The following is a 26,340-nucleotide window of genomic DNA, read 5'->3' on the forward strand; positions in this document are numbered from 1 at the left end:
TATACCCAGTCCTGGGGAGGGTGCACTATGTACATAGAATGATGTAAATATGAATGATATTCCATGGAGTTGACCAATTGACAGGTCTGTACCCTCAACTTTCCTTCCTACGGCAGATGTTGCTAATCAATCACAGTCTCTGCTCAGTCTGGAAAAGAGGCTCAGAGTCTGCCCCACATGAGGCCTCAGACAAGCCCTGCCCATTCCTCAGAGCTGGTATATGAAATGCCAAGTATCTGCTATCCATTGCTCTGACCTCCTGAAGCTTGTCAGAGACTATCTGGAAAAGACCAGTTCATTCCTTTATTGAGAGGGGAATACACTCTGTGACAATGCAAGGCCCTGAGCCCAGCAAGATCTCCAGCTGGAGATGCAGCTGGTTGGCTGTGACTCTGTACTGGCCCTTGATGAACCCTCGGGAAGCACAGGAGCGGCACCTCCAGTAGGCCTGGATGATGCGAACAGCATTGAGCACCTGGCAATAGCGCCTGCGGATGCGCCACATGCGGGCCTGGGACTGCAGTGTGACTGCTGCCCACTCCTCCCGGGAGAAGGCCTCCAGCGCCGCCCGCCGCCTCTTCTCCAGAATCTTGGACAGTATCAGCCGCCACCAGCACTGAATGATGCAGGCACTGAGGGCCGCGTGCAACAGTGCCCGACGCACCAGGGTGCCCCGCCACCAGGCCTGGATCTTGGTGGCTACCATATCTTTGTCAGAGAGCTTCTTTTGGTTTTCTGGGGGCTTTCAAGAAAAAAGAGGGACCTTCAGAGAATGCTCCCCACTGCCTTCAGCCCTAGGGTGTGCCAGGAAAGGCCCTGATTCCCTATCAGCAACTGTCTCTTTTTCTGGAATTCAGGAGCACTGGGCAGGACACTAGCTGGAACCAGATCAGGTAGGTGTCCTGCCTCTGCCATTCTCTGGTTGATAGCCACAAGCACATCACCTTGCCCCTGGGTCTCAGTGTCCTGCCCATCTTGGGGCACACCTGCCCTGGCTACCTCACCCAGTTTTCCACGGACCTTGTTGACCAGCAAGAACACTGTGATATAGGGTCAAAGGGTTACCATGTTCCACCCAGATCTGATCCTTTCTTTCAGACCCCTTCAACCTGCTGGAGAAGTCACATCCTTTGCCAGTCCTGCCCTCTCATCCCTGGCAAAAGTTCATAGCCACAGCCTGTTCTCTCCCTCTGTCATGTCTGAAGACTAAACCCTGATTTTTTTTTTTTTTTTGTCTTGCCCAAATTCATATCTAAGGGGCCTGGGGAGTCATGCCCTACAAATCATAACTTCTCATCAGATGGGTTTTATTTAACCCTTTACTTTCCAACCTGACCCTGGCATAACATTATCAGACAAGGAAGAAAAATATTTTATCCCAAAACATGCTTCTTTGCCATATTTTGAAATGGCCCTACAAAGCTGTTCTTTGTGGAGGAAAATTTGCATCTGTAAAGAATCTCTACTAACATAGCTAGATCTTCTTCTTCCAGACCCTCCCAAACCTAAAGAGATTAACTAAGATCTGACTAGGAAATATTTGTCATCTGTTTTCTCTAAGGGGAGATACTACAAGAGTTCAAAAGAACTTTGGTCTCCACAATCTTTTATCTTAACCTGAATGTTCCCTTTCTATGAATCTCAGGTCTTTAGACAAATTCAACCAATTGTCAGTCAAAAGATGTTTAAATTCACCTATAGCCTGGAAACACCACCCTCCCCCCAGCCACCGCTATGAGTTGTCCCACCTTTCTGGACCAAACCAATGTATTTCTTAAATGTATTTGATTGATGCCTCATACCTCTCTAAAATGTACAAAACCAAGCTGTGCCGGGACCACCTTGGGCACATGTTCTCAGGACTTCCTGAGGGCTGTGTCATGGGCCATGGTTATTCACACTTGGCTTAGAATAAATCTCTTCAAATATTTTGCAGAGTTCAACTCTTTTCTCTTTTTGTCAACATGTCATAGTATCAAAAGTTCCTCCACCCCAAAGTTAAAACTCTTACATCTCTTCCCCATCATCATTTTTCTTAACTTTCACATTTTAAATCTTAATTCACAAGCACACATACATGCACAAGCTCAAATACATGCACACACATACACACACACACATGCACACACAGGTACTTCTAACTGAGCCCCGCTTCCATATCATGGTCATTCCATTCCACAAGCACAGCCCCCACATCCCCAGCCCCAGCCCTGTGTGGTTTGGGAGGTCATACTTTTTCTAATTTCTCAATGGCATTGTCCACTCTCTGTGTCTCAACCAGAACTGGAGTTTTAGCCTGAAAGGGAAATGGGGAAAGAGAACGGACAAGATTGAGTTTATTTCTCTTCTTAGCTCAGCACTGTTAGATATGAGTTCTAAATTTCTCTTCAAAGAATCAATCTGTCAGTACGTTCAAATCTTTGCCTTCTACTTTTAAACTTAACTTCCTCATAAAGCAAGGTTTTTCGATTACCTGCTCCACCCTGACTCATTCCCATTACCTGCTCATTCTCCACCCTGACTCATTCCGATTTCCTGCTCTGCCATAACCATTTTTCCTGCCAAACCACTCACTCCATCACTCTCTTTAAATTAACCAATTGGAATTAGTTTAGCCTGTGCGGTCTAACCCTAGCCAACCGAGGAAGGACCCAGCAGCAGGGGCCACGAGTGTCAGGGATAAGAACCCCTTCCCCTCCCTTGTCCAAGGGTGCGCTCACCATTGCTCCATCTGTAAGGGCGCACCCTTCTATAGAAGCACATTGCCTTGCTGAGAATTAAAAAGAAAATTTAACATTCGAGTGCTATTTCTTTTGCGGCACTGAAGCTTTACTTATAACAATCTGGGGGGCTCGCCTGTGATTACATTCCACTCTGGGGAAGGTCTCTGGTTCTCTCTCATGAGGAGGTGCACCCCGCCCCCTTGCAACAGCCTCAGGGGTGAAAAATCAGGACCCACCCAGTGCGAGGAATAACCCAAGCTCTCAGCAACGCGGAAAAAAACTGGCCAGCAACCTAGCTTAAAGGATCCTCACATATTGTGGCAACAACTCTGTGCACAGACCAAGAAAGGAGAAGCTGTGGGAGCCGATAAAGTACTTCCTTGGTGGTCAAATTCTGGAGGGCTAAATGTGTGTGTGTGTGAATGATCACAAACAACCCTACTTGAGGTGTTGTTCATGTGGATGGTGACAAGTCCTACTTCTGGACGGAATGAGTGGATCCTCTCTGCAGTTCTGTAGCTACCTCTTATGGCTTAGGGTGGATCCTGCCATGGGATTTATACCAGCATGCCAACACTAAGAGGGGCCTAATTCTCCCTTGGGGAGTGGCCAGAGAGGACAACATGAGTGGGAAGTGTCCAAGGGACCTTCAGAGGGGGAAAGAGAGGAAACGGGTCAACCTTTCAGAGCAGCAAGGCAAGATGCACCCTGATTTGAGGGGTTGAACCTTCCAGGATAGGCAAGGCAAGACATCCCTGGTTTGTGGGGTTGAGACTTCTAGGGCAGGCAAGGCGAGACATCCCTGCTTTGAGGGGTTGAGCCTTCGGCAAATTTCAGGGGGTTGAACCTCACACAAACCTCTGGTAGTAAGAAAAATATTCAGAACACCCCTTTCCTTTCTTGGGGGAAGAGAGAGTAGCTCCTCTCCCAATGGTCCCTCCCCTAGGGGAAGGGGAAGGAGAGGGGAGAACAGCAGCATAAGGGGCTGGCAGAGGCAGGGAAACACCAGCAAAGAGGAAAGAGAAACTGGGAGAGGAAGTCAGAGAGAAAGAGACAGAGTCGGAGACAGAGAGAGAAGGAGAGAGGCAAAGAAAGAACGAGAAAGACAAAGAGGGAGTCAGAGAGAGAGACAGACAGAGAGGCAGAGAGAGAGAGAAAGAGACAAAGAGGGAGTCAAGGAGAAAGAGAGACAGAGAGGCAAAGAGAGAGAGAAAGAGACAAAGAGGGAGTCAAAGAGAAAGAGAGACAGAGAGGCAGAGAGAGAGAGAAGGAGACAGAAGGACAAAGAGGGAGTCAAAGGGAAAGAGAGAGACAGAGTCAAAGACAGAGAGAGATGGAAGTAGTAAAGAAAATATAGTGTATCCTATTCCTTTAAAAGCCAGGGTAAATTTAAAACCTATAATTAATAATTGAAGATCTTTTCCATGACCCTATAACACTCCAATGCCACCTTGTTGTCAGTGTAAACAAAGGCATAGCCCGAAAACACTGAGGCCACTGACAACCCATAGCCTTTCTAATCAAAAATTCTTAATCCAGTAACCTGCGGATGGCCCAAATGCATTCAGTCTGTAGCGGCAACTGTTTTGCTAACAGAAGAAAGTAGAAAAACAAGTTTTAGCGGAAACCTCATTGTGAGCACACCTCAAGTCAGAACTATCCTAAGTCAAAAAAAAAAAAAAAAAAAGGCAAAAAGGTAGCTTAGTGACTCAAGAACCTTGAAGTATGAGGCTATTCTGTTAGAAAAAGATGATTTAACATTAACCACTGAAAATTCCCTTAACCCAGCAGATTTCCTAACAGGGGATCTAAATCTCAATTACCATACAAAGGTCCGACCAGACCTCCAAGGAACTCCCTTCGGGACAGGACAATAGATGGTTCCTTCCGGGTGATTGAGGGAAAAAGACACAATGGGTATTCAGTAAGTGATGAGGAAACTCTTGTAGAAGCAGAGTTAGGAAAATTGCTCAAACCTGCGAGCTATTTGCACTCAGCCAAGCTTTAAAATACTTAGAGAATCAGGAAGGAGCCATCTATATGAATTCTAAGTTAATATGGACTGAACGAGGTCTTATTAATAACAAAGAATAATTGAAATCCCAAACTTACAAGATTTTCAACAAAAGTAAAGTTTGCTAAAAGTTAACAGTGTAACACGTATTATAGTAACTTCTAATCTTGTGGCCTTAGGCAGTCTAGTCCACAGACATGAAGGAAGTTCACTTTGGAAAAGAATGGTTATCATCTTCAAGAAAAAAAAGCCAGTGGGGGGAGGGAGGATTTATGTAAAAAGGAATGTTATATGATAAATTCTTGTCCTAAAATAAATTAACTGGTTGTTTAAAGAAAGGGATGTTTGCAACAAGTCAGAAAATTGAGGCATGTCGAAGAATTGTCTGTGAAAGTCATGGAAAAAAAATGTTATAATAGGGAATTTGTGCAAGAAATGTTGTATAATTTAAAAGTAATTAGGCCTCCTGAATGTAAAACTATTGAAGAAACAGTTTATGTGCAAGGTGTGTAGGTGTGTAAGGAAAGTAAAATATACCTTTGGTGAAAGGATTATAAGGAGGTATAAGAATGTGGATTTTTACCTACATTAAAAGGTTTAAAATTTTTTTTGTTTTAAAGGTTTAAGCAAGTTTTGAAATGTTAATTGTAAAGGAAGTTCTGCGTGTAAACATATTGGCTAAAGTTAAAGGGGTATCATCCAGTTTTTCTGTGAACTGGACTTTAAAATAAAAGCACAACAGGTTTTTCTTAAAACACTAACCTGCTGTTTAACAAAAATTATAAAAGGTTAAAAAGAGTCTATAAAATTCTTACCTTATAGTCAGATATTAAAAATTGGATAAATATGTCTACAAGGTTTTATTAAAATTAAGTTTAACATTAATAACACACTAACATAAAGGTTAAATTTAGCTTATCTGGTATAAAAGTCATATAGGAAGCATTGTCAAATATAAAATGGTATTTGACTTTCTTTGGTCTAAAAACTAATAAAAATAGGTGCTAAAGGAAATTTCTCAGTAAGAAGTTACAAAGGACTATAAAGTCCACTGCTGATGTCCCCACATTTAAAACAAAAGGTCAATTTCTTAGAAATTATATACTTGGTTTATCTTCTATTTTCCTTTCCCTCAAAACAAAAAGTATTTTAGCACAGGTACCACCCCTAGAATTTCTGGTAAACCAGCACCAGCCTGAGGATCACGTTCTCATCAAAGGGTAGAAAGAAGGAAAACTCATAGATATGAGTTCTAAATTTCTCTTCAAAGAATCAGTATGTCAGTATGTTCAATTCTTTGCCTTCTACTTTTAAACTTAACTTCCTTGTAAAGCAACCTTTTTCAATTACCTGCTCCACCCTGACTCATTCTGATTACCTGCTCCACCCTGACTCATTCCGATTACCTGCTCATTCTCCACCCTGACTCATTCCAATTTCCTGCTCTGCCATAACCATTTTTCCCACCAAACCACTCACCCCTTCACTCTCTTTAAATTAGCCAATCAGAATTAGTTTAGCCTGTGCGTCTAACCCTAGTCAATAGGGGAATGACACAGCAGCAGGGGCCACGTGCGTCAGGGATAAGAACGCCTTCCCCTCCCTTGCCCAAGTGTGTGCTCACCATTGCTCCACCTGTAAGGGTACACCCTTCTATAGAACTACATTGCCTTGCTGAGAATTAAAAAGAAAATTTTATATTTGAGTGCTATTTCTTTTGTGGCACTAAAACTTTACTTATAACAGCACCATGCAAAAGACACTAGCCACAAGCACTAGGACATAGGATCAATGACATCCAAGTCAGGGCTCCTCTTACCTCTGCCTTCGACTCTGCTTCTAAGGACAAATGGGTCAGTGTCTCCTTCTGCTGAGGCTCATCTTCTTTTGAGGGCTCCTCTGTCTTTATCGGCTGCTTCTCCTCCTGCAATCAGCATTAGGGGAAAGGCAAGAGTGAGGTTGCTGTCCCTCTGTCTCCATTCAGTATGGCATGCATCCCCAGCTTCCAGGGCTTCTCAGAGTCTTCAGTGTCAGGGGGTCCCTTCACCCTGAGAGATCAATGGGACACCCCTAACAAGCCTGGTGTGTTTGGCTCTTACCATTGGTCACATATGGATTGGTTGTAGATGGTTCAAATCCCCTCACATCTGTGTTCATCCAGCCATGGCATAGGCAGGAAGGGTGGAGGAAAAAAGGCCTGTGATGTCATAATGGCACCTGTGACTCAGGCACCAGATGGTTCCTAACAAGTGAGCCCCCTCCAAGGGAAAGACAAAAGCGCTGCCCATTCTTTTCTGCCAGAAATGGACAAAGCCCTGACTTCAAAGGCAAGATGCCAGAAATCCTGGCCCATTGCTGTAAAGGTTTATAAAAAGCCAGTCATTGGTAATAATATTTAATTGAAAAAACTTGGCCAGGCACGGTGGCTCAGGCCTGTAATCCCAGCACTTTGGGAGGCCAAGGCAGGCAGATCAACTGAGGTCAGGAGTTCGAGATCAGCCTGGCCAACATGGCGAAACCTTGTCTCTACTAAAAATACAAAAATTAGCTGAGTGTGTTGGCTGTCACCTGTAATCCCAGCTACTCAGGAGGCTGAGACAGGAGAATTGCTTGAACCCAGGAAGTGGGGTTTGCAGTGAGTCAGGATCATGCCACTGCACTCTAGGCTGGGCAAGAGAGCAAGACTACATCTCAAAAAAAAAAAAAGAAAAGAAAAAACTTAAATAGCCCACTTTAATAATCAATAGGGGATTAACTTAATGGTGCATAGTTCATTCATACTATAAAATACTACATAACTATTAAAAATAATGAATTTGATCTATATTACTAATGAGGAAATATATAAAGATGTATTTATAAGTAAAAAAACTAAAGTTCCTTTTGATCCCACTATGTAAACAAAACTAGGAACATAATTCTACACATAAAATTGAATAATTTATGCCAGAAGTTATTATATGATACACATTTTATGTTGTAAATTAATATAAAGAAGAAAAAAGGTATATATACCAAACTATTACCAATGATTACCTCTGGAGAGGAGAGTTAAATTGCTGACTCATGCCTAACACAGTCCCCAAGGAACCCCATGAGGGTTGAGGACCTGCCTGGACTCCGTCTGAGGTTCAAATGGGTTCAAGTGCTCTCCTGTCTTCCTCTGTCCCTGGGGTCTCAAGGCCACAGTCAGATAGATGAGGGGGGCCACTGCACAAGCACAGTGCCTTTCTGCCTGATCTCAGCCTCTGAAGACCCAGCTGGACAGGGTAAATCCCTGAGAGGCACAGCCCCTGGGATCACTGAGGAGTGCACTTGAAATATAGGGTGAGTATGGGAGAGGCCAATGTGGATATGTAGGGGGAATGTAGGGAAGAGGAGGAGGCCATTTGAGGCTGGGATGTGAAGTTAATGGGATGAGGGGGTGGGGAACATGGGAATACATTGAAAGATATGGGAAGTTGTGGGTCTGATATGGTTTGGCTCTGTGTCCCCACCCAAATCTCATCTTGAATTGTAACTCCCACAGTTCCCGTGTGTTTGGGAGGAACCCAGTGGGAGGTGACTGAATTGTGGGGGTGGGTCTTTCCTGCATGGTTCTCATGATAGTGAATGAGTCTAATGAGATCTGATGGTTTTAAAAATGGGACTTTGGGCTGGGTGCAGTGGCTTATGCCTGTAATCCTAGCACTTTGGGAGGCCGAGGCAGGAGGATCATGAGGTCAGGAGATCAAGACCATCCTCACTACCATGGTGAAACCCCATCTCTACTAAAAACACAAAAAATTAGCCGGGTGTGGTGGTGGGCGGCTGTAGTTCCAGCTACTGGGGAGGCTGAGGCAGGAGAATGGCATGAACCTAGGAGGCAGGGCTTGCAGTGAGCCGAGATTGCACCACTGCCCTCCAGCCTGGGTGACAGAGCAAGACTCCATCTCAGAAAAAAAAAGGGAGTTTGCCTGCACAAGATCTCTCTTTGCCTGCTACCATCCATGTAAGACGTGATTTGCTCCTCCTTGCCTTCCACCATGATTGTGAGGCCTCCTCAGTCATGTGGAACTGTAAGTCCAATTAAACCTCTTTCTTTTGTAAATTGCCCAGTCTTTGGTATGTCTTTTCAGCAGTTGAAAATGGACTAATACAGTAAATTGGTACCATTAGGGTGAGGTGTTGCTGAAAAAATACCCAAAAATGTGGGAGCAACTTTGGAACTGGGTAACAGGCAGAGCTTGGAACAGTTTGGAGAGCTCAGAAGAAGATAGTAAAATGTGGGAAAGTTTGGAACTTCCTAGAGACTTGTTGAATGGCTTTTAAAAAAGCCTGATAGTGACATGGACAATAAGGTCCTGGCTGAGGTGGTCTCAGATGGAGACGAGGAGCTTCTTGGGAACTGGACCAAAGGTGACTCTTATGTCGCCAAAAAGAGACTGGCAACATTTTGCCCCTGCCCTAGAGATTTGTGGAACTTTGAACTTGAGAGAGGTGATTTACAGCATCTGGCAAAATAAATTTCTAAGCAGTAAAGCATTCAAGATGTGACTTGGGTGTTGTTAACAGCATTCAGTTTTATAAGGGAAACAGAGCATAAAAGTTCAAAAAATTTTCAGCCTGACAATGTGATAGAAAAGAAAACCCCGTTTTCTAAGGAGAAATTCAAGCCGACTTCAGACATTTGCATAAGTAATGAGGAGCCGAATGTTAATCCCCAAGACAATGGTGAATATGTCTCCAGGGCATGTCAGAGGCCTTCACAGCAGCCCCCCACCACAAGCCCAGAGGCCCAGGAGGAAATGGTTTCAGTGCTGTGTGCAGCCTAGGGACTTGGTGCCCTGTGTCCCAGCCACTCCAGCCATGGCTGAAAGCGGCCAATGTACAACTTCAGAGGGTGCAAGCCCCAAACCTTGGCAGTTTCCACATGGTGTTGAGCCTCTGAGTGCGCAGAAGTCAAGAATTGGAGTTTGGGAACTTCTGCCTAAATTTCAGAGGATGTATGGAAATGCCTGGATGCCCAGGCAGAAGTTTGCTAGAGGGACTGGGCTCTCATGGAGAACCTCTGCTAGGGCAGTGTGGAAGGTAAATGTAAGGACAGAGCCCCCACACAGAGTCCCTATTGGGGCACCACCTAGTGGAGCTGTGAGAAGAGGGCTACTGTCCTTCAGAGCCTGGAATGGTAGATCCAGCTTGCACTGTTTGCCTGGAAAAGCCACAGACACTGGATGCCAGCCCATGAAAGCAGCTGGGAGGGAGGTTGTACCCTGCAAAGCCACATGGGTGGAGCTGCCCAAAACCATGGGAACCTACCTCTTGCATCAGCGTGACCTGGATATCAGACATGGAGTCAAAGTAGATCATTTTGGAGCTTTAAGATTTGACTGCCCCACTAGATTTCGGACTTGCATAGGGCCTGTAGCCCCTTTGTTTTGGCCAATTTCTCCCATTTAGAATGGCTGTATTTACCCAATGCCTGTGTTATGCCCAGACCGTTTATTCCCCGAAGAAGACCACCAGAGTCCAGAGTCAAAGCTAAGCAGCAAGGATCTTTATTACAGGTTCGAACTTGGAACTCTCACTCGCTCGCGAAACGAGACGGGCAGGAGAGAGCTCCCCCACTGAGCCCCGAACAGTGTTATATAGTCTAAGAAAAGTGGGCATAGAATTATTATACAAATCAGATGTATGATTGGCTAGTGTTTGAACAAGGCGATTTGGCTAACTATGATTGGTTCCCGCCATTTCTGATATATCGGTTAAACCTTTGAGGCGGGAGAGCAGTTTTACACAAAGGCAGTTAATTATATTGCGTCAGGTTGCACAACCAGTTCATGGCAGCAAGAGTTTATCTTACTTAAACACGTCTTGTGACCCTGCCTCAGAACTTATAAAATCTCTGGTACGTGCAGAAAAACAGGTACTCACAGAATTTACGAAATCTCTGGTATGTGCAAAGATTAGAGAGCAGAACGGGGGGGGTGGGTACACATCTTTGTGTCCTTTCACCTGTACCCTCAATATATCTAGGAAGTAATTAACTTGCTTTTGATTTTACAGGCTCATAGGCAGAAGGGACTTGCCTTGTCTCAGATGAGACTTTGGACTGTGGACTTTTGAGTTAATGCTGAAATGAGTTGAGACTTGGGGGTACTGTTGGGAAGGCATGATTGGTTTTGAAATGTGAGAACACGAGATTTGGGAAGGGCCAGGAGTGGAATGATATGGTTTGGCCCTGTGTCCCCACCCAAATCTCATCTGGAATTATATATAACTCCCACAGTTCCCACATGTCGTGGGAGGAACCTGGTGGGAGGTTATTGAATTAGGGGGCAGATCTTTCCTGCACTTTTCTTGTGATAGTTAATGAGTCTCCCGAAATCTGATGGTTTTAAAAAATGGGAGTTTGGGCTGGGCGTGGTGGCTTACACCTATAATCCCAGCACTTTGGGAGGCCAAGGTGGGTGGATCACCTGAGGTCAGGAGTTCGAGCCCAGCCTGGCTAACATGGTGAAACTCTATTTCTATCAAAAATACAAAAAATTAACTGGGCATGGTGGCTTGTGCCTGTAATCCCACTACTCAAGAGGCTGAGACAGGAGAATCGCTTGAACCTGGGAGGTAAAGGTTTACAGTGAGCTGAGATCACACCATTGCACTCCAGCTTGGGCAACAAGAGTAAAATTCTATCCCCCCCCCAAAAAAAAATGGGGGTTTGCCTACAGAAACTCTCTTTGCCTGCTGCTATTCATGTAAGACATGACTTGCTCCTCCTTGCCTTCCGCCAGGATTGTGAGGCTTCCCCAGCCATGTGGAACTGTAAGTTCAATTAAACCTCTTTCTTTTGTAAATCGCCCAGTCTTGGGTATGTCTTTATCAGCAGCCTGAAAATGGACTAATAGAGGGTGTGACAGAGAAGGTGTGATATGTGTTCATTTGAGAAGGAAAATAGGATACAGGCCTTTGTTGTAACACTAGTCAGTATTTTACTTCCCCCAACTCCCAACACTCTCCACACCTCCCCTCCGACACACACACACATACTCATGAAAGCCTTGTGCTTCATCATCTGGAAGAATAAACCCCAAACTCCTCACAACCTAAGTAGTGGGCATCAGCTTTTTGAGAGAGAAGAAGACAGAGAAGGCCAAGTGCAGTGGCTCACACCTGTAATCCCAGCACTTTGGGAGGCCACGGCAGATGGATCACTTGCACCCAGGAGTTTGAGACCAGTCGGGGCAATATAACAAAACCCTGTATCTACAAAATATACAAAACTCAGCCAGGCGTGGTGCATCTGTAGTCCCAGCTACTTGGGAGACAGAGGTGGGAAAATCACCTGAGCCCAGGGAGGTCGAGGCTGCAGTGAGCCATGATCGCACCATTGCACCCCAACCTGGGTGACAGAGCGAGACCCAGTCTTAAAAAAAAAAAAAAAGATAGAAAAATTAAATCAAAAATCTAATTACTGATCAGAATATATGGGGCAACTCACATCCTGTGAATAATAAAAAGCCTTGGCAACATCAAGAAAGGAAATGAGACAGTATAAAGGCAGGTCTGGGCATGGAAGGGCTTCCCTCCGGAGTAGCCAGGAGGAGGAAGAAACACCACTTCATGGGAATGTCAGAGGGCTCCACCTCCAGTTAGGATGCAGAGGGTCACAAAATACTCCCACAGCAACTGCACAATAAGAAAACACCTGACAAACTTAAAACATCACATAATAGTAGTTATAGCATCTAAATAAACTGAATTCTAAAGTGGCTCTATCCCTCTCTAGGTGCACGGAGGTTAGTGGCTGCTTTCATGCCTGTGGATAGGTACCAAACCTCTGGACACAGGGACCCGCAGGAGTAAGCCTGCCATATGCAGTGAAATGCTGTGATGAGGATAAACCAGCTGAACTTTCAGTGGCTGCATGCGAGCTGCAAGACAACTTGGAATCTGGAAAAGACACACACACACACACACACACACCGCCCCCCCCACACACACACAGTGAGTCCTCTGCTGCCATCATTCCTTCCCGTGGGACTTCTGTTGGATCTACAGCAGCACAGGGAGCCAGGGGCTGGCTTGGACAGCAGAGAGAGCTCTTAAGTCTCACAGTGCTAACATTCCACACTTTTGCTGGAGAAAGGAGTCTAAGCCCAGCCTCAAGACATTTGAAACTGAGGGGGATGCAAACCAACTAAAGTGTCAACATAGCCCCAACCTAACTGAACTCCTGATTAGTTGAAAAATGGCCTACCCTAGTCTCTACTGCTTTTATCTAGTGTTTGCACACAATTTTTAAAATGAGACACATGAAGCAGCAGAAAAATGTGACCTGTAATCAAAAGGAAAAAAGCAATAGAAGCAGACTCACAGATGATTCATATGTTAGAATTAGCAAAGACTTTGAAACAACAGAGATTATATAAATATACATATAACAGAAAAATGATTTAGAGGTAAAGGTAGAAAAAAATGAAATAAGAAAATGGAGAATTTGGGCAGACAAATGGAAACTCTAAAGAACAGAATAAAAGAAATGCAATTTTTTTTTTCTATTTAAAGAGACAGGGTCTTGTTATATCATCCACCTTGGTCTCAAACTCCTGAGCTCAAGAAACACTCCTGCATCAGCCTCCTGAGTAGCAGGGACTACAGGCACGTGCCACCATGCGCAGTTCTGAAATTCTAAAACTGAAAAATACAATACCCAAAATGAATAGTTCACTAGAGAAAGTAACAAAAGAAAGGATTATCAAACTCAAAGGCAGGTCAAAAAGTTATACGAACATGATAAACACAAAGAAAACTACATATAGGTACAATAATGAAATTGATAAAAATCAAGGGAAAAGATAATTGTTTCTAAAAAACCAGGTGGTTCATGCCTGCAATCCCAGCACTTTGGGAGGCTGATGTGGGTGGATCACTTGAGGTCAGGAGTTTGAAACCAGCCTGGCCAACATGGTGAAACCCTATCTCTACTAAAAATACAAAAATTAGCTGGGTATGGTGGCATGTGACTATAATCCCAGCTACTCAGAGGCTGAGGCAGGAGAATCGCTTGAACCTGGAAGGTAGAGGTTGCAGTGAGATGAGATTGCACCACTGCACTCCATCCTTGATGACAGAGTAAGACTCCATCTCAAAAAAAAAAAAAAAGAAAGAAAGAAACCAAAGATGGCCGGGTGTGGTGGCTCACACCTGTAATCCCAGCACTTTGGGAGGCTGAGGCAGGTAGACTACTTGAGGCCAGGAGTTCAAGACCAGCCTCGTCAACATAGCGAAACCCTATCTCTACTAAAAATACAAAAATTAGCCCCGTGTGGTGGTGCATGCCTGTAATCCCTGCTACTTGGGAGGTTGAGGCATGAAAATCACTTGAACCCAGGAGGCAGAGGTTGCAGTGAGCCAACATCGTGCCACTGCACTCCAGCCAGAGTGAGACTCCGTCTCAAAAAAACAAACAGCTGGATGTGGTGGCTCACGCCTGTAATCCCAGCACTTTGGGAGGCTGAGGCGGGCAGATTACAAGGTCAGGAGATTGAAACCATCCTGGCTAACACCGTGAAACCCTGACTCTACTGAAAATACAAAAAATTAGCCAGGTGTGGTGGCAGTCACCTGTAGTCCCAGCTACTCGGGAGGCTGAGGCAGGAGAATGGCGTGAATCTGGGAAGCGGAGCTTGCAGTGAGCCAAGATCTCGCCACTGCACTCCAGCCTGGGCAACAGATCGAGACTCCATCTCAAAAAAAAAAAAAAAAAAGAAAGAAACCAGAGGAAAAGGTCACATTACATTTAGGGGAAGAAAAATAAACAGTATAGACGACTTGTCATCAGAAACAAAAAGAAATCAGAAAACAAAAAATGGAATGACATTGTAGAGTGCTAAAGAAATGGGAAGAGAAAAATAAGCCAACCTAAAATCCTATACCCAGAGAAAATGTCCTTCAAAAATAAAGATGTAGAAATAAAACTAAAAGTTCTGCTCTTATCATTTCTACTTAACAATACACTAAATGCACTAGTGTATTTATTAACTAGTGTATTAACAATGCACTAGTCCTAGCCAGTGCAATAAAGCCTTTAAATGGCCTTAAAATTCTGTTTAAAGAAAGAAAACTGTGTTATTCACAGCATGCTTATTTGCATTAAAATGTCCCCAAAAATGTACCCAAAAAACCTTACTAGAGCTGATAAAGGAATTCAGCAAATTTGCTAGATATCCATGGTGATGGTGGCACGTCTATAAATATACTTAAAACCATTGAATTGTACATGTTACATAGGTGAATTGTATGGTATGTGAATTATGTCCCAGTAAAGCTGTTTAAAAAATAAAAGTCATCAAAACATTTTCAAGATACAAGGGTAATATATGAAAACCAACTGCATTTTATTTTATTTATTACTATCATTATTATTATTATTTGAGACGCAGTCTCACTCTGTCGCCCAGGCTGGAGTACAGAGTGCAATGGCATGATTTCGACTCACTGCAACCTCTGCCTTCCAGATTCAAGTGATTCTCCTGCCTCAGCCTCCTGAGTAGCTAGGATTACAGGCATGTGCCACCATGCCCAGCTAATTTTTGTATTTTTAGTGGAGACAGGGTTTCACCATGTGGGCCAAGATGGTCTTGAACTCCTGATCTCAAGTGCTCAGTTCAGCCTTCCAAGGTGCTGGGATTACAGGCATGCCACTGTGCCCAGCCAATCAACTGTATTTTCATACATCAATGGATGATTGGGGAATTCTTGATATAGAAGAACAAAGTTGGCCAGAGGCAGCGGCTCACTCCTGTAATCCCAACACTTTGGAGGCCGAGGCATGCGGATCACTTGAGGCCAGGAGTTGGAGATCAACCTGGGCAATACAGTGAAACTCCGTCTCTACTAAAAATACAAAAAATTAACTGGGCGTGGTGGTGGGCACCTGTAATCCCAGCTACTCAGGGGGCTGAGGCAGGAGAATTGCTTGAACCTGGGAGGGAAAGGTTGCAGTGAGATGGACAGAGCGAGGCTGTCTCAAAAACAAACAAACAAAACAATTAAGAACAAAGTTGAAGGATTTATATTATCTCATTTCAAGACTCACTATAAAGTTACAGTAATCAAAACAGCATGGTATAAGAAGAGACAAACAGATCAATGAAATGGAATAGAAAAAGCCGGAAAAAGACTTACACTTATATGGTCTGTTGATTTGTTTAATGTACCAACACAATTCAATGCAGAAGGAAACGCATTTTTCAATTTAAAATAAAAGAATCTTGATCCTTATCTAACACCATAGACACAAATAATAATTCAAGATGGATCACAGCCTAAATGAAACCTAAAACTATAAAACTTCTAGAAGAAATCCTATGAGAACTATTTTGTGCCCAAGAATCAACAAAAACTGTTTTCTTAGCACACAGAAAACACTAAGTATAAAATATTAATAACTTTGCCAGGCATGGTAGCTCATGCCTATCATCCCAGCACTTTGGGAGGCTGAAGCGAGAGGATTTCCTGAGCCCAGGAGTTTGAGACTAGCCCGGACTCAAACACGTTGAGACCTTGTCTCTACAAAAAAAATTTTTTTTAATTAGCCAGGCGTGGTGGCATGCACCTGTATAGTCCCAGCTACTCAGGGAGGCTGAAGTGGGAGGATCACTTGAGCCCAGGGATCAAGGCTGCAATAAGCCATATTTGCACAACTGTGCTCCAGCTTGGATGACAGAGTGAGACCCTGTCTCAAAAAAAATTTTGATAAATTAGACTTTGTCCAAATTAAAACTTCTCTTTATCAAAAGACAGCACTTAAGCTACAATCTGAGGAAAGAATATTCACAATACCTATATCTGGCAAAGGACTCCTACTCAGAATATAAGAACTCTTACAACTCAGTAATAAAAAGCAACCTAATAAAAATGGACAAAAGGCTTAAACCAAAGCTTTATAAAAAAAGATATTCAAGTGGCTTCCAAACACATGAAATTTGCTCAACATCATTAGTTATCAGGGAAAGACAAAATTTAAGCCACCATCATGATGGCCAAAATTAAAGAAAAAAAGAAAAGGAGAATACCAAATGTTGGCAAGGATGTAGAACAAAAGAAACTCTCATATATTTTTGATAATACAACCAATTTGGAAATTCATTTGGCTATTGCTTTTAAAATTAAACATATACCTACACCCACTCTCTGACTCAGCGATTTCACTCTTAGGTATTTACTTAAGAGAAATGAAAACATATCCACAAAAAGACTTGTACAGGAATGCTCATAGCATATACTCATAATAGTCAAACATTGGCAACAAGTGAAATATCTATAAATAGGATAATGGATACACAAATTGTGGTATATTCATAAAATAAAATACCATTGGGCAATAAATAGCCAAGAACTAATGATACGTGCAATAACATGGGTGAATCTTATCCATGATATTATATTGAGCAAAAAAAGCCAAATGCAAAATAGAACATATTGTATAATTCTATTTATATCAAATTTAAAACATGCAAATTTGTTGTGGTGGCTCATGCCTATAATCCCAGCACTTTGAGAGGCCAAGGATCTCTTGAACCCAGGAGTTTGAGACCTACCTGGGCAACATAGGAAAGCACTGTCTCTACAAAAAATGTTTTTAAAAATAATTAACCGAGGATGGGTGTGGTGGCACACGCCTATAATCCCAGCACTTTGGGGGGCCGAGGTGGGTGGGCCACCTGAGGTCAGGAGTTCACAACCAGCCTGACTAACATGGTAAAACCCTGTCTCTACTAAATACAAAAAATTTAGCCAGGCATGGTGGCACATGCCTGTAATCCAAGCTACTTGGGAGGCTGAGACAGGAGAATCACTTGTACCTGGCAGACGGAGGTTGCAGTGAGCCAAGATCGCACCATTGCATTCCAGCCTGGGCAACAAGAGCAAAACTCCGTCTCAAAAAAAAAAAAAAAAATTTAGCCAAGTGTGGTGGTGTGCACCTGTGGTCCCAGATATTTGGGAACCTGAGGTGGGAGGATCACTTGAGTCTGGGAGGTCGAGGCTGCAGTGAGCCAGGATCAAGCCGCTGCACTCCAGCCTAGGTGACAGAGCAAAACCCTGTTTTTTAAAAAATGCAAAACTAATATATCATGATAGAAATCATGAACAGTGGACCGGGCATGGTGGCTCATGCCTGTAATCCCAGCACTTTGGGAGGCCAAGGCGGGCAGGTCACCTGAGGTCAGGAGTTCGAGACCAACCTGACCAATAGGGAGAAACCCCATCTCTACTAAAAGTACTAAATTGGCAGGGCATGGGGGCACATGCCTGTAATCCCAGCTACTCGGGAGGCTGAGGCAGGAGAATGGCTTGAACCTGGGAGGCGGAGCTTGTAGTGAGCCGAGATCGCGCCATTGTACTCCAGCCTGGGCAGCAAGAGCTAAACTCCACCTCAAAAAAAAAAAAACCTCAGCTGGGCACAGTGGCTCACGCCTGTAATCCCAGCACTATGGGAGGCCAAGGCGGGCGGATCATGAGGTCAGGAGATCAAGACCATACTGGCTAGCATGGAGAAACCCCGTCTCTACTAAAAATACAAAAAAAAATTAGCCGGGTGTGGTGGTGGACGCCTGTAGTCACAGCTACTCGGGAGGCTGAGGCAGGAGAATGGCGTGAACCCAGGAGGTGGAGCTTGCAGTGAGTCGAGATTGTGCCACTGCACTCCAGCCTGGGCGACAGAGCGAGACTCCATCTCAAAAAAAAAAAAAAAATCTCAAGCAGTGGTTGCCTCTGGGAGTTGAGATTGATTGGAAAGGGATACAAAGGGACTTTCTGGGATGACATGAATGCTCTATATCTTGATGCGGTGTGGATTGGAGGTATATGCATTTGTCAAAACTCATTTAACTTCACATTTAAGATTTCTCCATTTCACTGTACATAAATTATACCTGAGCTTTTTTAAGGAAGGTGAAATAAAGACATTTTCCAAAAAATAAAAGCTGAGATAGTTTATTACCAGCAGACTCACACTGCCAGAATACTAAAGGAAGGTCCTGGGTGGAAGCTCAGAGCAGCAGGTGGAAATGAAAGCCCCACAATGATGATTATGTGGGCAAACAGAAAAGATCATCTTTTTAAATTTCTTTAAAACACCATTGAATCCAGTGCTGGCAAGAGGAAGTAAGTACACTATAGATAATCTTTCCTAGTGATTACAATAGAAAACTCTGGACAGAATACAAAATCAACTAGACTCTGAAAAGTAAACAATAGCGGCCAGGCATGGTGGCTTACGCCTGTAATCCTAGCACTTTGGGAGGCCGAGGCAGGCAGATTACCTGAGGTCGGGAGTTCGAGACCAGCCTGACCAACATGAAGAAACCCTGTCTCTACTGAAAATACAAAATTAGCTGGCCATGGTAGCATGCGCCTGTAATCCCAGCTACTCAGGAGGCTGAGGCAGGAGAATCCCTTGAACCTGGGAGGTGGGGGTTGCAGTGAGCCAAGATTGTGCCATTGCACTCAGCCTTGGCAACAAGAGCAAAACTCTATCGAAGAAGAAGAAAGAGAAGAAAGAAGAAAGAAGAAAGAAGAAAGAAGAAGAAGAAGAAGAAGAAGAAGAAGAAGAGGAGGAGGAGGAGGGGGAGGAGGAGGGGGAGGAGGAGGAGGGGGAGGAGGAGGAGGGGGAGGAGGAGGGGGAGGGGGAGGAGGAGGAGGGGGAGGAGGAGGAGGGGGAGGAGGAGGAGAAGAAGAAGAAGAAGAAGAAGAGGAAGAGGAGGAAGAGGAAGAGGAAGAGGAAGAGGAAGAGGAAGAGGAAGAAGAAGAAGAAGAAGAAGAAGAAGAAGAAGAAGAAGAAGAAGAAGAAGAAGAAGAAGAAGAAGAAGAAGAAGAAGAAGAAGAAGAGAGAAAGTAGCAATAGCACACAGATTGGGGAAGAAAGTCAAATGTGAAGAATTATCAGCTCCGGTTTCCAAGTCAAAGTCAAAAACAGCCTAAAATGCAGAACTGCTCAAGTGTGAACATAAATAATCCAAAAGAAAGTCCTTATTTTGGATCAGAGGATCAGAAAAAGACACTTCCTCATGCTAGAGAGTATGGACAGCATCCTTCTTCTTCTTTCTTTCTCTTTTTTCTCTTAGCCCTACCCCAAGGCCAGGCTCCGTCACAGAACCGCATTGTCACAGTGGTGGTGCTATGGGCACCTGAAAAATCATCTCCCTGGCTAGAGGAAATGTACAAAGGGACGAGACCCCTGTAGTCCGAAAGCAGTAATTTTTTCTCATTGCTTTTGCCACTTTGCCCTGAAGGCAGCTCTAGTCACATGGAACTGCATGCAAGTGTAGTGGTCTATAACTCTGAGACAAATCTATATTTCTGGCCAGAGGAACCAAGAACATAATTTCTAGGAGTGGAAGAATGAGGCAAGTCCAGAAAATAAGGAAAAGGGAATCCCCTAATTCTGTGTATAACAAACACATGGCCGGGCGCGGTGGCTCATGCCTGTAATCCCAGCACTTTGGGAGGCCGAGGCGGGCGGATCACAAGGTCAGGAGATCGAGACCACGGTGAAACCCCGTCTCTACTAAAAATTACAAAAAATTAGCCGGGCGCGGTTGTGGGCGCCTGTAGTCCCAGCTACTCGGGAGGCTGAGGCAGGAGAATGGCGTGAACCCGGGAGGCAGAGCTTGCAGTGAGCCGAGATCGCACCACTGCACTCCAGCCTGGGCTGGGCAACAGAGCGAGACTCCATCTCAAAAAAACAAAACAAAACAAAACAAAAAAAAACAAACACATGTCTCAGGTTCATGCCTTAGCTGCACATTATAAATCAAAAATAAAATGCTAAGCCCCCAACCACCTGAATGAACCCCTCCTCTTGGCCAAGGGCACTCCAAAGTTAACCTGTAAAACTAGTTCAGGCTATGCTGGAAAGTGGGAGTCAGACATACCTCATTACTATTAATATCAACACAGACCTTAAGACTGATAGAACAGACTCTTTAAGTCTGATAAGAAACACATACAATCTATTTTCTCTAAAGCCTGCTACCGGGGGCCTCCATCTGCATCATAAACCCTTGGTCTCTGCAAGCCCTTATAACCCAGACATTCCTTTCTATTGATTCCAAGTCGTTAGATAATAACCAATTGCCAGTCAGAAAATCTTTGAATCTGCCTATGACGTCGAAGCCCCCACTTCCAGTTGTCCCACCTTTGCAGACCATACCAAGGTACATCTTACATGTACTGATTGATGTCTTATGACTCCCTAAAATGTATAAAACCAAGTTGTAGGTCACCCACCTTGGGCACATGTCGTTAGAACTTCCTGAGGCTGTGTCACAGGCATGTCCTTAACCTTGGAAAAATAAACTTCTAAATTGAGACTTCTCTCAGATGCTTTTGGTTTACAGCATCCTTTGAAAAACGAACTACAACAAAAACCACTTCCAAGTCCCAAACTAACCCCTATGTAGCAAATGCAAGGGCAGACCCAAACAGCATAGAAAAGGCTTTGAAAGCTGACACTGACATCAGAATTATCATCCGTGGAAAGCAAGACAAAGCCTCTGGCCTTTATGTAACTGATTTGTCTGCTAAAATAAAAACTAAACGTTGTCCAGAGATGTAATATTTAAACTGTCTAGGATGCAATCCAAAATTACTCAATATATGAGGAGCCAGGAACATCTGATTAATTATCAAGGGAAAAGACAATCAGTTCTTGCCATTCCCAAATCACCCAGCTGTTGGAAATATTGAAGACTTTAAAGCAGTTACTGTAACCATTATCCATGAAGCAAAGGTGAACCCTTTTTTTTTTTTTTTTTTGAGACAGAGTTTTGCTCTTGTTGCCCAGGCTGGAGTGCAATGGCGCAATCTCAGCTCACTATAATTTCTGCCTCCCAGGTTCAAGTGATTCTCCTGCCTCAGTCTCCTGAGTAGCTGGGACTACAGGCGCCTGCCACCACGTCTGGCTAATTTTTGTATTGTTTTAATAGAGGCAGGGTTTCATCATATTGGTCAGGCTGGTCTCGAACTCCTGACCTTAGGTGATCCGCCCGCCTTGGCCTCCCAAACTGCTGGGATTACAGGCGTGAGCCACAGTGCTTGGCCGAACCCTTTTCAAATGAATGGAAAGATAGGAGCCCTCAGCAGAGAAATAAAACAAAACAAAAATATAACCAGGACCCTGTCCTCCCTCTCCCTCAGGAGGGCAGACGGGTCCACCAAAAATTAAAAAATAAAGAAATATAACTGAATCAAAATTTTAGAACTGTAAAATACAATCAATATCTGACATAAAGAATCCACTGACAGGCTCACTGGCAGAATGTCAATGACAGAAAATCAGTGAATTTGAATATAGAGCAATTGAAATTAACTAATCTGAACAACAGAGAAATAAAAGATTGGAAAAAATAATAAACAAAATGCCAGTGAACTGTGGAACAGTATCAAAAAGCCTAACATTCATGTTATTGAAGACCTAGAAAGAAAGGAGAAAAATCGTTTAAAGAAATAATGGCTAAAAATTTCCCAAGTTTTGTAAAAGGCACAAATCTACAGATTTAAGTATCTCAGCAAACACCAAAAAGGATATACTCCAAGAAAACCATGCCCAGATACATTATAATCAAATTGTTGAAAACCAAAGGCCAAAAAAAAAAAAGAAAGAAAGAAAAGAAAGAAAAGAAAAGACAAAACACCTTAAAAGTAGCCAGAGAAAAAATGATGCATTACTTATAGGGAAATAATGATTCAAATGACCGAACTTCTCATCAGAAATCATGGAGACCAGAAGACAGTGGAACAACATCTTTAAAATGCTTCAAGAGAGCTGTCACCCAGAATTCTATATCCAGAAAAAAAAATAGTTTTGAAATAATGGTGATATAAAGACATTCTCAGATGAAGGAAATAAGAGAATTCATTGCCAGCAGAACTATTCCTAAAGAAATGCTAAAGGAAGTTAGGAAGAAGAGAAATAATATCAGAGAGAAACTTGGAACTTCAGTAATGAAGAAAATACAACAGAAATGGTTATCTAGGTAAATATAATAGACTAAAAGTAGTAGTCTTTTAAGTTCTTTAGAATATGTTTGATTGCTGTTACAGTATTGTCTGGTGGGGCTTTCAAAATATACAAATGAAATGCACACGGCAACTATTACATAAGAAGGGAATATAAAGGGACTTGTATGGTTGTGAAGTTTCTACATGTTACTTGAAGAGAGAAAGCATTAATTCTAATCGATTGTGAAGGTATGCTATATGTATAAATATATAGTAATCCTGAGAGAAAACACTAAAAAAATACAAAGAGACACATTCAAAAATCCAAAATGTAAATTAAAATGGAACACTAAAACATATTCAAATAACCCAAAAGAAATCAGGAATGGAGAACAGAAGGGGAAATAAATAACAGAGGGAACTCACAGAAAACAAATGACAAACTGTAGTCTTAAATTATATCAATAATAATATTAAATGTAAACCGTCTAAATATGCCAATTAAAAGAGAGGTATTAACAGATTGGCTTTTTTTAAAAAGACAAATTGTGTGCTCTCTATAATAAATCTATTTAAAACATAATTATATAGGCATGTTAAAAGTAAAACAAGTACTTTATGTACAATGAAAATAGTTCAAATTGTAAACTTTATGTGTATTTTACCTCAATAAAAAAATTAAGTAAAAGGATGGGATTTCCATTTCCAGCCAAGATAGAGTAACAGTAACTGGATTTACTCTCCCACCTGAAACAACCAAAAACTACACAAAATCTAGAAAACAATGATTTTTAAGATTCTAGAAACCAGGCAATGAAGGACAGTAATCCCCAAGAGAAAGGAAACAAATGAGAGTTTACTGCCTGGAGAGTTTCCAGGCAACTGTACAGGAAGGGGGAGCCAAAGAAGATATCTCAATGGTAAATAAGCATATGTACAGATACTCAAAATCCTTAGTAATTAGGGAAATGCAGACTAGGACAATAAACTATTATGGCCCACATATTAAAATGCCTACAATTTCAAAGACTTACGCCAAGAGCCAGTAAGGATGTAGAGCAACTTGAACTCTTTAGATGAGAACGAACTCGCATACACTGCTCATGAGAATTAAAAATGGTACAACTGTGCAAAAAATTTGACAGTTCTTAAAACATTTTACATATACCTACCATGTAACCCTCCTATTCCAGTCCTAAGTATTTACCCAAGAGAAATGAGAGCATATGTGTACATAAAGACTTGTACACTAATGTCCATAGCAACTTTATTTGTAATAGCCAAAACCTTAAAACAACACAAATGTGAACGCATAAACGTAGTACACCCATTCAATGGGACACTATTCCACAATAAAAAGGAATAAACTATTGATATACGCAGTAACAGGAATTAATCTCAAAATAAATTTTGTTTGAAAGTATACAGATGAGGCCAGGTAATCCCAGCACTTTGGGAGGCCGAGGTGGGCAGATTACGAGGTCAGGAGATCAAGACCATCCTAGCCAACATGATGAAACCAGGTCTGTACTAAAAATACAAAAAAAAAATTAGCTGGTATTGTGGCACACGCCTATAGTCCCAGCTACTGGGGAGGCTGAGGCAGGAGAATCGCTTGAACCCGGGAGGCGGAGGTTGCACTCAGCTGAGATCACACCACTGCACTCCAGCCTGGCAACAGAACAAGACTCCATCTCAGAAAAAAAAAAAAAAAAAAGGCCGGGCGCGGTGGCTCAAGCCTGTAATCCCAGCACTTTGGGAGGCCGAGGCGGGCGGATCACAAGGTCAGGAGATCGAGACCACAGTGAAACCCCGTCTCTACTAAAAATACAAAAAATTAGCCGGGCGCAGTGGCGGGCGCCTGTAGTCCCAGCTACTCAGGAGGCTGAGGCAGGAGAATGGCGGGAACCCGGGAGGCGGAGCTTGCAGTGAGCCGAGATCGCGCCACTGCACTCCAGCCTGGGCAACAGTGTGAGACTCCGTCTCAAAAAAAAAAAAAAAAAAAGAAAGTATACAGATGAAAAGGGTATATCTAAAACATTTATCACTTCTTTGTGTTGAGAACATTTATTTCAAATCTTTTTTTTTTTTTTTTTTGGAGACGGAGTCTCGCTCTGTCGCCCAGGCTGGAGTGCAGTGGCCGGATCTCAGCTTACTGCAAGCTCCGCCTCCCGGGTTTACGCCATTCTCCTGCCTCAGCCTCCCGAGTAGCTGGGACTACAGGCACCCGCCACCTTGCCCGGCTAGTTTTTTTGTATTTTTTAGTAGAGACGGGGTTTCACCGTGTTGGCCAGGATGGTCTCGATCTCCTGACCTCGTGATCCGCCCGTCTCGGCCTCCCAAAGTGCTGGGATTACAGGCTTGAGCCACCGCGCCCGGCCACATTTCAAATCTTTTAGCTATTTTGAAACATACAATAAATTCTTTTTTTTTTTTTTTTGAAACAGTCTCACTCTGTCACCCAGGCTGGAGTGTAGTGGCTTAATCTTGGCTTACTGCAACCTCCGTCTCCCGGGTTCAAGCAATTCTTGTGCCTCAGCCTCTCGAGTAGTAGCTGGGACTACAGGCTCACGCCATCACACCTGGCTAATTTTTGTACTTTTAGTAGAGACAGGGTTTTGCCATGTTGGCCAGGTTGGTCTCGAACTCGTGACCTCAGGTGATCTGCCCACCTCGGCCTCCCAAAGTGCTGGGATTACAGGTGTGAGCCACAGCACCCGGCCACGTGCAATAAATTCTTAACTATAGCCACTCCATTATGCTAACAATTTAACTTATTCCTCCTAGCTAACTGCATTTTTACACCCATTAACCAATCACTCTTCATTCTTCCTCATACCCGACCCTTTCCAGCCTCTGGCAACCATCATTCTACCCACTCTCTCCATGAGATCAATTTTTTTAGCTCCCACATATGAGTGAGAAAATGTAATATTTGTGCCTGGCTTATTTCACTTAACATGTCCTCCAGTTCCATCCGGCTTGCTCCCAAATGTCTGAAGTGATGGATATCCCAATTACCTTGACTTGATCATTACCCATTCTATGCATGTATTAAAATATTATGTGTACCCCATAAACATGTACAACTTTTATATATCAGTAAAATATATATATATATTTTATATATATATATATATCCTGTATAATTTCATTCATATAAAATTCTGGAAAAATGTAAACTAGTCTAAAATGTCAGAGAGCACATCAGTGATTTCCTGAAGATGGAGGTGGAGCTTCAGGAGGGGTGAGAGGAAGGGATGACCGAGGAACATGAGGAAATATTTAGGAGTGATGAATTCTAAACAAAGCCCAGGCTGCGCACGGTGGCTCAAACCTATAATCCTAATGCTTTGGGAGGCCGCAGCAGGTGGATCACTTGAGCCCAGGAGTTCGAGACTAGCTGGGCAACATGGAGAGACCCTGTCTCTATACAAAACAATACAAAAATTAGCCAGGCATGGTAGTGCGTGCCTGCAGTTCCAGCTACTCAGGAGGCAGAAGAATCACCTGAACCCAGGAGGAAGCGGTTGCAGTGAGCTGCACTCCAGCATACACAACAGAGTAAGATTGTCTCAAAAACCAACAAAAGAAAACCACAGCCCAAATCCTAGC

General features: G+C 43.2%; 2 protein-coding genes and 1 long non-coding RNA gene across 4 annotated transcripts in view; 1 reads left to right on the forward strand and 2 right to left on the reverse strand.

Annotated features, from left to right (window-relative positions):
• The window catches only part of LOC105480523 (IQ motif containing F5), a 28,962-nt gene extending 22,091 nt beyond the window's left edge, over positions 1–6,871 (reverse strand). The window contains exons 1-2 of one of the 2 annotated variants that reach the window (XM_071091807.1): positions 6,837–6,871; positions 6,557–6,661 (exon numbers count right to left, since the gene is read on the reverse strand). The gene's annotated coding sequence lies outside the window, so the exon portion shown is untranslated. Of the gene's footprint in view, positions 1–2,233; positions 2,297–6,556; positions 6,662–6,836 lie in introns of those variants that run through there. The other variant, XM_071091810.1, reaches the window with a different exon arrangement.
• LOC139361970 (uncharacterized) overlaps positions 1–26,340 on the forward strand; it is a 69,009-nt gene that overhangs the window by 21,575 nt on the left and 21,094 nt on the right. The window lies entirely within an intron of this gene.
• On the reverse strand, positions 290–6,946 carry LOC105480521 (IQ motif containing F1). The gene is made up of 4 exons (XM_011739523.2): positions 6,837–6,946; positions 6,557–6,661; positions 2,234–2,296; positions 290–742 (listed from the first exon to the last, which is right to left on the reverse strand). Exons 1-4 carry the CDS (start codon positions 6,837–6,839, stop codon positions 296–298), a joined length of 618 nt encoding a protein of 205 aa, XP_011737825.2. The 5' UTR covers positions 6,840–6,946; the 3' UTR covers positions 290–295.

The sequence above is a fragment of the Macaca nemestrina genome, chromosome 2 (genome assembly GCF_043159975.1).
Source record: "Macaca nemestrina isolate mMacNem1 chromosome 2, mMacNem.hap1, whole genome shotgun sequence".
NCBI classification, from domain to species: domain Eukaryota; kingdom Metazoa; phylum Chordata; class Mammalia; order Primates; family Cercopithecidae; genus Macaca; species Macaca nemestrina.

Coding starts and splice junctions, on each gene's coding strand:
- LOC105480521 (XM_011739523.2), bottom strand. Junction 2,297..6,556: donor AAGCAGAGTCGAAGGCAGAG/GTAAGAGGAGCC, acceptor TTTCCCTTTCAG/GCTAAAACTCCAGTTCTGGT. Junction 743..2,233: donor CCATTGAGAAATTAGAAAAA/GTATGACCTCCC, acceptor TTTTCTTGAAAG/CCCCCAGAAAACCAAAAGAA.